Raw genomic sequence first — 12,362 nt, 5'->3', positions numbered from 1 at the left:
ATCTTTATAACTGTCCCAATTCGTGTGAGAGAGATATATACATCTTTTTTCACTGGTGAAATAACTGTGATTTAAATTACAGCCTCCAAAATGATTACCGTGGAAGCAGAAAACCGGCAACTTCTGTCAATAAAGCCAAGCTGCTGCTCTTCAACTCACCACATTAAGATCAGACTCTAAAGTAGCTGCATTATCCATTTTACCCATTATACTGTATCTGCCATATTTACGAAAGCACATGCTTGTGGGAAAGGTAAAACATTTTTTTAAAGGTCAGCGTTTGCTTTTTGAGCCAAGATGAATATCAGTAAAGACCTGTTATGTCGAGATGAAAACGTGAAGACAACAACGTGCATGCCACATAATTTATCAAATCAAAGCCTTTCTCTAGAAATGTTGATCGGAGAAAGACACCCTTTTCTCCTTTCACTGTATTTTATTACTTTGGATTATCAGAGGTGAACGATGTGAGGACAAGCTGTCTTTTCACAAGGTTAAAATGAGAACAGAAGAGCCAAATGGCTCTCAGTGTTTCTCAATACGTGACAAACATACAGGGGGTGAACTGAATTGTGTGTGTCTGTGTGTATGTATTGTTGTTGACTGCTTAATCCTGACAAGGTGCTCAGAAACGCTCAATCAATATTGACTTTAATAAGGCAATAAAGGCCGCTTTCGGACATAACCTTTAAAAAGACAACTAAGATCAAATTAATTTACTGGTCAAAAGGTCAAAAGCCACAGGAATCATTTCTCCTGCCCGCCTGTGGTGATATATGAATGCCATGCTCTCAAGATGCAGGCTGGTCTGCTGATGGGGGATATTTTTCTCATTATGGTCTGGGAGTGGACTTTTCCATTCTGAGAATGATTTTCGACCGTTAGCACATCAGATCAGGCAATCTCTCTCACTGATGGTTAGGAAATTGAACAGATGAGAAAACCAAACCCTCATGCATTTTGGATATGCCCTTGCGTCACAGCCATCAGCCCAGAGATGCTGCAACCATATTAGTGGACTCCAAGGCGCTTACACTCACTGAGCACTTTGACTGGTTAAAACTGGCCCTGTTTCACAATGGAATGTCATTTTCAACAGTCAATAAATAAAGCAGCACTCATAGTGTATTTTTGTAATAACCCTGCTGGTCACTTACCCCGTATACCAGTTCACCCACCATCCCGTTCCATGTCTTGGTCTCCGGGTCCCTGGCACCATACTTTCCGTCCATGACAATGGACAGTTTGTATTTAATCCCCACGTGTTTTGCAATCTCAGAAGCTAAATCGACACAGTAGCCTTCATACTTGTCATTCCCCTCCAGATGCATGTGGTTTTTCTTGTACATCACATACGGGGCTTCCTGTTAATCAAACACAGGCTGATTTATCGCCAAACGTGCACGTGCTGCTCCTGTCAGAACCAAACCGCCCCCGGTCGTCATCGGTCACATGCGAGCATGCTTGGGAGACCCACTGCATTACAGCATCACTGGGAAGGGTGGGGGGTGGGGGGGGGGGTAGTCACATGGCACAGATCGCCCTTGGGTGACCCATCCGATTCAGAGACAAATGCAATGTGTGCCCCAGCCGCAGCCACACAGGAGAGCCAATAAGAGGGGAAGTCAGGAGGAGTTCTCCTGCAGGTTTTTTTTCATGCGGTTCTGGTTGAAGCTCATTATAATAGGGGGGTAGGGGGGTGGGGGGGATTTGGAGTTGAGGTTGCATTTGCTTTGCACCGGCACAAGGAAAGACTTTCCAGCTCATAAAGTAAATGGCAGTGACTGGAGAGGGATTAACATGGTGCCGGCAGTATCATCAAACACGTTGCATCAATGCGCAGGGAGGCTATATCATTCCAACAAAAAAATCATAATAAAATTAAAATTAATTCATAATTGTGATAAAAAAATGAAAATATTTATAATGCATATGGGATATGCCTGGTGCGTGCTGTTCTCATTTCATATGCTAGGTGCAACTTTATAAGTACACTGCAGTCGCTGAACAAAAGAATTGCTCACAGAAAAGAGGACACCCCATTAGAGCCAGGAACAGTTAGGATGCCACCGGGTAAAGCAATGGTCTGTATGTTCTGTGCTGAATGAATCCTTTCATTTCTATCCAACTGAGAATCCCTGCTGAGTTTAACTAATGTTATTTAATCAGTGGGATGACTGAAAAACTTTTTTAAACCATCAAATACCTTTCAAAAACAAGTGCATGTAACATACACGGATTCAAATCATGTTCATTAAATTAACACACCAGACTTCTGTTACTCAAGAGAGTGCATAAAATTTTCATTTTAGTCTATATAAAAATAGCATGGATGTTCATAGCTTGATTTTGAAGCCAAGGCACCAGTTACATTGAAAAGGCACATGCTATAATTTTGCCTTATTTTACATAGAAAAATAACCCTTGAATTACAAGAAGACATTAATTTTGCCTTAATGTCGCCTTCACATCAAGGTAATACTATAGTATCTCCTGACTAACCCTGGTGCCAACACTGGATATCAGTGAATATTAATTAACAGTACACATACTGGATATCAGCACAGAGGTCATACTTCAGTACAGACCTTTTGTGAACAATGCAAAATAGATTTGAGCAAGGAAATACAAACCAAAGTCTCCATGTATTCATTTCCTCCCTCAAATACTAGTTTGCTTTGCCACAGAGAAACCATTGCAATTTTTTTAGTTGTCACTTGCCTGGTTTAATCAATCCCATGTGTCATTGACCATTTACTTGATGAGAAGACATGTTTACTTACGTATGCATTGTATGGTTTTATTTTATGAAGAAAATGGTACCGTTACCAATACCAAATGCCGTTATTGTGATGTCACTGCTACAACAGGCCACTGAAGTATAGAAACTCAAAATGCTTTGTCACCCACACGGATACAGTTGAAACACTCTTTATATATATCGACTGTTTCAAAATGTAGTGAGTGGGTGGAAAGCAACACAAAAAAAATGTTTTTCTACCCGCCCAGGACAGAATGTCTCAGTCTTGGAATCAACACCTTGACCTTGAGTGGCAGAATTAGTGAGACACTTAAAACTGCATGGAAAGTGTACCATAATAGTAGTGACCACAATTGTTCGGTTTTCCACTGATGAGGAATCGTTGGAGACCTGCTGATCCATAATATATACGAATCTTTCAAATTCGTTCCAGTACCCGATCTGAAAGTGGACAAACACAATTGTTATTATTTTCAACATTAGTCTCTTTTTTTTTTTTTTGCTGTTACTCCCTCCCTACTACCCCCGCCCCCCCAATCACCCTTAGGCGATAAAGAGCAGAAGGTCTTTGGTTCCGTGAGAGTGCGTTCAATAAAACAGCCCTAGCTGCTCCCATTCTTAATATGCCTTTAAGGCACACAGCACAGGACACAAAGTGGAGGGGCGGGATCATGCCACAGTCTCCGCTGACCTTGTGTCGAGGCGGCAGGGCTGCTCTTAGCGCTGCGAGCCCTGGCTCTTTTCCTGTGCTGCTTCCAAAAATCCCTCATTTTCATCTCTGCGTGCACAATCCTGACACAGTGCGGAAATCCACATGGCACAGTGTGACAATGACAGTTTGTGTGATGCTGCCCTTATTCGGCCTGACTCCTGTTTGATCACAGGGTCACAACAAAGCAAACAGGCCTTTCGTGTGCAATCTGTATGTTTTGAGCGTCGACACACGCTACCAGCACTTACTATTGAACTCCTGGGTTCTCCAGTAAATGTGCAAGGTAACAATCCAACAATAAGTAGAATGTCTATATCATTCTTTTTTTTCTCCCTCTTACTAGGGTTCCAGCTAGGGTTGGTTCCATTCCACTATGGCCCTTGTTTTGTAGTAGCTGGCCACATGCAGGCCTGTTACCCAGACTGCACTGTGGGTCATGATCCTCTCACAGGAGAAGGTGCTGATCGTGTGGCGTCCTGCAGCTGGCAGTGGCAGGGCGCTAAGATGGTGCCGGTGGCAGTGCCTCAGGTGATCAGCGGGGAGACGTATCACCTCATGCATCACAGATGACAGTGACTGCATGTCCCCCCTCCCCCATGCCCCCATCCCCACCTGAGCGCTAATAGATGCTAACTGTGAGAGGCTGGATATTGGGGCTGGGATGCTAATAGATTACGCATGGCTGTCATACCAATGGTCAGTGTACACTACAGTCTAATCACACCCCTGCAACTCTGTTCCTGCCTATGCTGGCACTGTAAGCCCAAAGTGCTTTGTAAACATCAAAAAGTGTTTGTACATTTTTTACTTTGACCTCGACCATGCCTCCTTTTCAAGAACATTTTAATTACACTGAGGCAAATTATGTACAGTAAGCCTGGCACCTTGACTATTTTCTTTTGTTTTAAAACAATCGGTCAGAAAATTCAGAACAAAATAAAACACGGTAAAATTCCAAGAGCTGGTGATATTTTTCAGGCCTGTATCATTTGGATTACATACTTTGCTATACAGGGCTTAGGGCAGGACTTCAAATCTGAGACTATTTATTACAGGGTATGGCTCACTGCTCACTGCTGATTTGAAGGTCGGTCTAACTGCAGCGATGGAAGGACAGTCAACACCCGCACCGCTGTGGCCTGCTTACCTTTCGTGGCCCACCCGCTTTCATCTCGTACACGTCAACAGTGTAGTTTGATCTTCGACCAAAGCTGTCAAACTGGATATTCCCTGTCATACCTTGTACTTGGACCTGCCACGCAGTAACACAGAGAAACAATAATAACACAAAAAAAAAAAAAACACATCTAGGTTTTGTTTGCTTGCACTTAAATGAAAACTAGCAATATTATGAGAAAGGGGGATTTTAAAGAACATGGATTATTTTGCGCAGTAGATTAAAGGATAGCTCCTGATATGTTTTGATAAATTTAAGAGATTGCAGTGGTGGCTACAAAGGATGTGAAATTGTCAGTCTGTATTTTTTTTTCGTTCCAGGCTGCCCTGAGAGCAGGGGTAGACCTGTCACTCCTACCATTTTCAACGCTCTTTCAATGTCAATGCCTTGGCTCCAGGGCACTGCGGGGTTCGCCAGGCAGTCCCCAGCACTACCCCTGCGCGACACGTCCACCCTCTGCCTCCGCAGGTACCGGAAGGCCTCCGCGATCACCAGGATGGCGTCATGGGTCAGCGCTGACGTGTACTGAAACACCAGAGGAAGGTCATCTGCTGTCAGCGTCACAGAGGCACCGTGTCACACGGATATATCTCATACATAGACATCTGCTATATGTGGAACATTTCTGCTGTTCATATCCTTACCATATCTGAAACATCTAACATATAAAAAGTGTTATGTTGAATAATATCTGATATATCTGCTGTAAGTCTTACCTAACTGTGATAGCAGATATGCCATCCAGTTGGGATGGCAGGTATACTATCCAACAAGTTGTGGGTTGGCAAGGCACACCCTATGCCTATACTGCAATAAAAGTTAGACCCTTTAGAAGGTTTCCTACAGAAATAACCATAACAACCCTAAGGTCTGACTCTTTACAAACATTAACTTCTGTGCAATCTAACCTGATTTGTACATTTTTTTTCTTTCTTCTTTATCTTATTCTCTCCTTCTTAATTGTCCTGCTGCCTTATATCATCAATAATGCTCCAGTCTCCTAACTTTTGCATCTCACAATTGGACTGTCCCCATTTCAGCCAACTGCCACGTGTTCAAAAAAGCTGGCAAGCTAGCTAAGTACTTAATTGAGATCCTAACTAAAATGGTAAGAATAATGCTCTGACAATATAATCTCAACAGCCCATAAAAACATTTACAAAAATATTGTAGGAAGCAGTATTATGGTGCTAGCGTAGCCATGCTTGGGGAGGCTAGGTGGCTAAGCTACACAGACAGTGCTGTCATGTTATTTACCTTTCTACACTTAATGCTAATGGAACATGCTAATGGAACAAATGGCCCCCAGGGAAGGTTCCCATTATGGTTGATATGACCAGATGACTGTTATTTTTCAAACATGATGGGTTCATTGTGTTGTAAAAAGACATGACAACCCAGTAGGGAACCTTCAATGAGAGACCTGTGGGGTGTAGTCACTACCTACAAGCATAGTGACCACCGTTGTTAATATCATTGGTCCAGGTCATCTTAAAATGTGTTCCACATATAATAATAATAATAATAATAATAATAATAATAATAATAATAATACTTGTGTATTATACATAGTATACATTTTGTAATATTAACGATATCAACACAAAAATGCTTTCATTAAAAAATTGCTATGAAAATGAGGCCAAGTTACACTAAACAATCTGGGCCTCATTACCTAACATAAACTGGATAAGCACTATTTCAAGGAAAACCTTGAAAATGCATGTAATGTAAAGTAAAACCTCCCCAATATTTCTTAAACTATTCCATGTAACTTCAAATGTTTTCTCATCTACCATATGTAGAGAGTAGAGTCTTTCTGTGTCTCATCCAAGTCTGAAATGGAGAAGAGTAACTGGGCATGAAATCTTCTCTGTTAGCGTAAAACAGTACAGCTGAGGAAGTACAATGAATATTGCAGGTCTCTGCATGATTATGAATTTCTTATGGCTTCACATTACAACCTAGTCCTAACATTATAACATACAGCCAAGATCCGCACATACAATGTAACAATATGTCAACATATGTGTGACCCTTTTATACACTTTAAATTTGAAAACTTCAAATTGAAATACACCTGTTAAAAATACTCTCAAGAACAGATATATTTCTGTTTGCCTGCAAGCTGCAGACCGTTTAGTGTTTCTTTTGACTGATAGTAAATAAGTACTTATTATATGTGATTAACTTGCTGTTTTGTTTGTTGATAGCGCTGTTTTTTGTGTGTGTTGATTGGAATCAACTCTAAAATAATTATAATATTAACAATCTGTAAAATATGTACAACATTTGAAACATATTAACTCTATGCACATCTTCATTGAGATCTGTCTAATATACAATATGCATATCTGCTACTGCATATGATTATCACAGGACCAAAACATAAATAAATACACACACGGACAGAGTCTCTCTTACAGCACATGCACATATGTATGTGTGTGCATTGGTGCAATAATAATAATCTTTGGAGTAGCAGGCATTAAGAAGATAATTTCACACAAAAAGAGACTTCAATTAGTGCATACATGGATAAAACAAAGATAAAATGTGCCCTTAGAAAGAAGATTTTAAGCTCTATCAGATTAAACTAAATACCTAAATTGTGTCTAAGCTTCAGGCTTTGATTTGTATTATCCAAAATAAACATTCTGTTTGTGTGCATACTGATGCGAAATACCTCCAAACAACAGAAGAGAAAATTGTTCATTAATTACAGTCAAACTAATTGCTGTGCTGGATGTACTGGGGATCACAGTAGATAAGAGTGCAGCAGTATACCCAATCACAGTCATGTCTTTGGATATGTGCCATCTGAAAACATGCTATACAGAATTCCCAGGCCATTCCCATTTTCAGCTTCCTTCCAACCGTTTAGTATGGTTTCAGTCAGGACATTTCGTTTGTTCAGTAGCAGATATCCAGAAGTGCAGTCTGCTAGACTGCTAGAAACTTTGCAGAGCTGCATCACTCTTTTCAGATGATAAATCTTAGAGATGTGAAGTACTGACAGCAGCTGAAAACTGATTAATTGCCCCATTCTGCAGAAATTACATGAAAAATAACACAGGCTGTGAGAATGGCTTCTTACAATACAGTGTGCAGCAGAGGGAGAACAGCATGCGTGTCCATGCATGTGTGTGTGTGTTTCTAAAATCATGTGCTAGGCAAAACCCATTCGTAATAGCAAGTTATCATCTGAATTCCAATTTGAAACGGGCCATACCAGCTGCGAAGCATTTTGGTGGCCTGTTTGTGTTCAAGTGAAAGAAACAATCAAGGTCTTGATTCAAGTCCAAACAAACCATATTAATACCCTTTGAGTCATAGAAATGGCCACTAATTAGTTTTTGCATTAACTACCCTTTCAAACAATCTGCCCCTCAAAGGGCACTACATTAGCATAACATCAATTCCTTTTCAAGGAAAGAACAAGAACATGTCTCGCAAGAAGGTTTGTGATCAGATTGCCTGTCATTCTCAAATTTATAACTTCAAAGGGACCAAGCATTATGTATGACTGTGTTAATCTCCAACTATTGTGAACAGCCACATGTGATATTTCACAGTCCTGGCTATGGATCTGCAAGAAAGAAGTGGAAGAGCTCTAAAAATATACATGTACCTCAGACACGGTTTCTATACATTTGATTATAAAAGAAAGAAACTGGATTGGATTTTCAGGCATTTCAGTATGTTGCCATTATGTTTAGAAAAGTCAGTACTGGGACAGAAAAAGAGGAAAAAACAAACAGCACAACAATCCGGCAGGTTAAATTCAAAGACTTTCCTATTAAGATATGACTCATAAGATAGAATTCATTCTGATATACAATACACAACTGACCAGATTGCTAACATTAGACTGATCTCAAATATCAGAGTGATTTACCCTCAAAATATGAAACACAAACTGAAAACTGTAAAACAACCTAGTAACTTGCTAAATTTATTTAGCTTTGATAACCAATCGAGGCCTTGTGACCAACTATGCTCTAAACTGAGATAATACATGCAAAGGCCTTGCTATCAAAAGCAGTGGGTGAATCATCCTCTCAATCAGTATGCGCTAGGACTTTCTTGTTACATAAGGAACATGTGGGTAGCAAGCAATATTCCTCCCTGCAGTTAGGGGCGGTCCGTGCATACTTATCTCACTTAAGCACATGTCTATAACTAGACATATGTAAGACTTGCTGAATGACGCAGGCCTGAGGCTAAATTACATTAAGATTAAAGCAGCTACCAATATCTAGTCGGACGACTAATTGAATGGCATATTAACCCTTTGTAGGGAAAATTCTAAATGGATAATTGTGAATATTCATAAAGTGCTTTCCTTGCACTTATCCTTTCGTTGTCCTTACCCTCTGGAAAATATCTGTCAGTACACATATTAATTGTGTATGCACTGAAATGAAGCTTAAAGCTTCTCACTGCTTTGGTTAGTTAGCATGTTACAAGGTCAAATCTCCAAAAGTTCATTTCAAGTACATTTAATTAGATGATTATTTCTAGGTCTAACTATCTTTCATTTAAAAAAAAGAAAGACAAACAATGAAAAGGTAAGGCTATTGCTATGCGTGTATTGTTCCTGATAATTGTGCATTTCCTTTTTTAAAGACCTAGCTGGTTGGTAATGCACATATTCAAGACACTTGAAACACAAAAGTCTACTGGAGCAACATTTTTTTCTGCTACATTATTAACATAAAACCTAACAATTTATTTGTATTTATTTCACTGAAATGTAATTTGCATGATTTGGAAATTTCATGATTTGCAGGATTGCTATAATTCTGCTTTTGTTCTCTCAGAAACATCTGTGTTAATGCATTGGAGACAGAAACCATTTAAATGACTTTAAATGTTCTGGACGACTAGATTCTAGAGTGTATTACATGGTATCAGAGCTGGCAAATCAGCTGCTGTCAGTGCTTATGGAGTACACCTTTGTGATACCAGCTTGCCTACTGCTTTTCCATAATTTGTGCTGTTTGTTATTTGTGTATAATCCAATACAATAAATTGATTGGTTATTTTTGCAGACACTGCAACACTCAGACCAAGATTCAATGTAACTGCAATGCAATCTGTTCTTGACTTTGTGTGCCAGAACAGGATTCATATGCATGAGAGTAAAAACTTACTCAAAATTAAGGATAAAGTGTGATGGTGAACAAAAATGTAGTGTAATTTTAATTAATGAAAAATCAACCTATCAGCCCTATAGCTATCCATATGCATCTAAAAAAAGTCATCTTTATTAAAATCAGTCGGGAAAGAAAATCACAGGCCCCACTTATCTGAAGTACTCTCACCCACACAACTTTCCCTGAACAATTTGCCCGCAAGACCAGACCAGGGTCATTTGTTAACCACAGCGCCATGACAACACTTAATCAAGCATCCCTTGATCATTCTCTAATTAGATGTAAATTAAAGCTCAGAAAATATCTCTGGCTGAAACTTGGCCTGGGTATCAATATATTGATCTTCATGCAGGCCAGAACTTTGAATGCGAAGCAGAATGATGTGCTTGCAGAGGATTGTACGTGGGACAGGACTGACATGATGCTAAGGGAGAGGGGCGGGGAGAGACAGATACTGAAAGAGACAGATAGAGGCAGTCACGCCAACAAAGCACAATTTGCATTTGAATTTGACAGAGGCTGAGACAGTGAGACCTACAATGCTGGAACAATCTGCAGACCCTGGTCTCCCCCTATATGATAAAGAAATCAAATTTCTACTTTATGCAGATAACCTGGTTCTGCTACCACCGAAGAAGGGCTCTACAGAAGTAGTACTGCCAGACGTGGAACCTGGCATTAAATATGAAAAAAAAATTGTTAATGTTATGTTTGTTATGTTCCGAACATACCCACATCTCAGGAAAATGAACACATAAATGAAACAAAGCAAAGCACATATATGTTTTTGATTGAAAATCAGCATAAACAGAAATCTGAAAATCAGCATAAACAAAAATCTGAAAACACCCCACAGAAGCCCAGCTCACAAAGTTAATAATATTATGTGAGTACAAAGGAAGACTGTGGACAATGCATACAGGGAAAAATTAGGCCATAATAGATATATTAGTCAAAATAAAAGGACAGTAAAGGTTTTGAAATACCTAAAAGACAGTAATCTTGACCCTACAAAGGCAAGAACAGAGCCCAAGGAGTCCTCTCTATGAGTTGGGGCAGAGACTCTCTGCACTAAACCCCACAACTACTCATAGCCTCAGGACCACTGATTAAAAAAACAATTCAGATGGACCACATTATAGCACAACAAAATAACAGTACATATACGTGGATGCTATTAGACCGTATTGCTATTTTTCAGTTCGTCATGGCAACCACAGGAACAGATCATTATTGGAATACCCTCACAAGGTGCAGACCCAGAACCTTGCCATAGAAACTGACCACAATAGGCAAAACAGAGAGGAGAGACTTTACTCACATTGTCAACTTCAGGAAACTGAGCTATACTTTTTCACAACAGCTTAAAAATACAGCCACGATAAGGAAGAACTTTTTTCCCCTCAAATGACTCTGTTCATCACAAATTTTCTAAATGTGACTAGCATCAAAAATTGCTCATCCTCCTAAGGGAACTGTATGATACTGCCAAAAAAGTACACAGCTGCCTGTCGCAGCCCGAGGTACCGTGACCCTGTAAACCCATTTGTATGTTTCCTTTTTTTAACATGTAGTAGTCTATACTGAACATTATTTTACTACTGCAGAGAAATAAAGAGATTGCTAATTTCTGATGCTCCTTATTGAACCATTGAATGTGTTCACATCATTAAAAGGTTCAGAGAGAGAGAGAGAGAGAGAGAGAGAGAGAGAGAGAGAGACCCCTCCCAGTAAAGGTTATGACTCTTTGCTTGAATGATGAAAGGCCAATACCTTCAGTGGTGTGTTCCTGGCTTCAGGAAATTCCCTCTCATCCAGTCGGTCCCAGCGTTGGAGAAACTGCTGTACGATGGGGTTATCAGGGTTGATTATCTGAAACCCAGTTATGTTTGCTCCTCCCAGGAAGACCTTGTCTAGACTCACGTTTGTGAAACCCTGGGAACAGAGAGAGAGAAAAACATCTCATAATGGAATGGCAAGATATACTTTCTAAAGGGATGTAATACATGCATTTTTGCTCTCATCAACAGTCTATTCATACATGTATTATTTAAAATATGTATATTGGCAGAAGTTAGGAACTCCAGCTCCTAATCCTGACAAAGGCAATGCACCACAAAGGGCAGCAACACCTATGGAAGATTAATCTGATTAACTCAAATTGCATTGCATGCAAATTCTTCCTGTAATATACAAATACCCTCAGTGGGGTTTAAATACATGCAAATGCGTTGTGACATTTTTGACAACTTTCCAATTCTGACTCTGATTGAATTCCATGTTGTTGACTGGGGAAATAATGTGGCTTGACATGCTGTAGTATGGTTGAGGGGTAGAGATTTGTGAAATAAAAACCAGCCAAAGACAGCCCACTCATTTGAACAGACTGCACTGCACAAAATAATGTAAAACAATGGATATATGGGATGAGGTTGGTGGGGCACACCTCATACCTACACAGCGCCAAGGGTTACCTATGGTAATATCCAAAATGACCCTGATGTCTCACTCATTTCATCCGTTGCCAGAATTAGCATACAATCTCATATGGTC

General features: G+C 39.9%; 1 protein-coding gene across 2 annotated transcripts in view; it reads right to left on the bottom strand.

Annotated features, from left to right (window-relative positions):
* gria3b (glutamate receptor, ionotropic, AMPA 3b) overlaps positions 1 to 12,362 on the bottom strand; it is a 105,283-nt gene that overhangs the window by 28,629 nt on the left and 64,292 nt on the right. For both annotated transcript variants that reach the window (XM_036548450.1, XM_036548452.1), the window contains exons 6-10: positions 11,583 to 11,744; positions 5,008 to 5,175; positions 4,621 to 4,725; positions 3,095 to 3,202; positions 1,158 to 1,364 (exon numbers count right to left, since the gene is read on the bottom strand). In XM_036548450.1, coding sequence (XP_036404343.1) covers positions 1,158 to 1,364; positions 3,095 to 3,202; positions 4,621 to 4,725; positions 5,008 to 5,175; positions 11,583 to 11,744 — 750 coding nt within the window. The remainder of the gene's footprint in view (positions 1 to 1,157; positions 1,365 to 3,094; positions 3,203 to 4,620; positions 4,726 to 5,007; positions 5,176 to 11,582; positions 11,745 to 12,362) is intronic.

Source organism: Megalops cyprinoides, chromosome 16 (genome assembly GCF_013368585.1).
Source record: "Megalops cyprinoides isolate fMegCyp1 chromosome 16, fMegCyp1.pri, whole genome shotgun sequence".
Taxonomy (NCBI): domain Eukaryota; kingdom Metazoa; phylum Chordata; class Actinopteri; order Elopiformes; family Megalopidae; genus Megalops; species Megalops cyprinoides.
The sequence above is the reverse complement of the archived record's forward strand: the minus strand, read 5'-3'. Positions and strand labels throughout refer to the sequence as shown.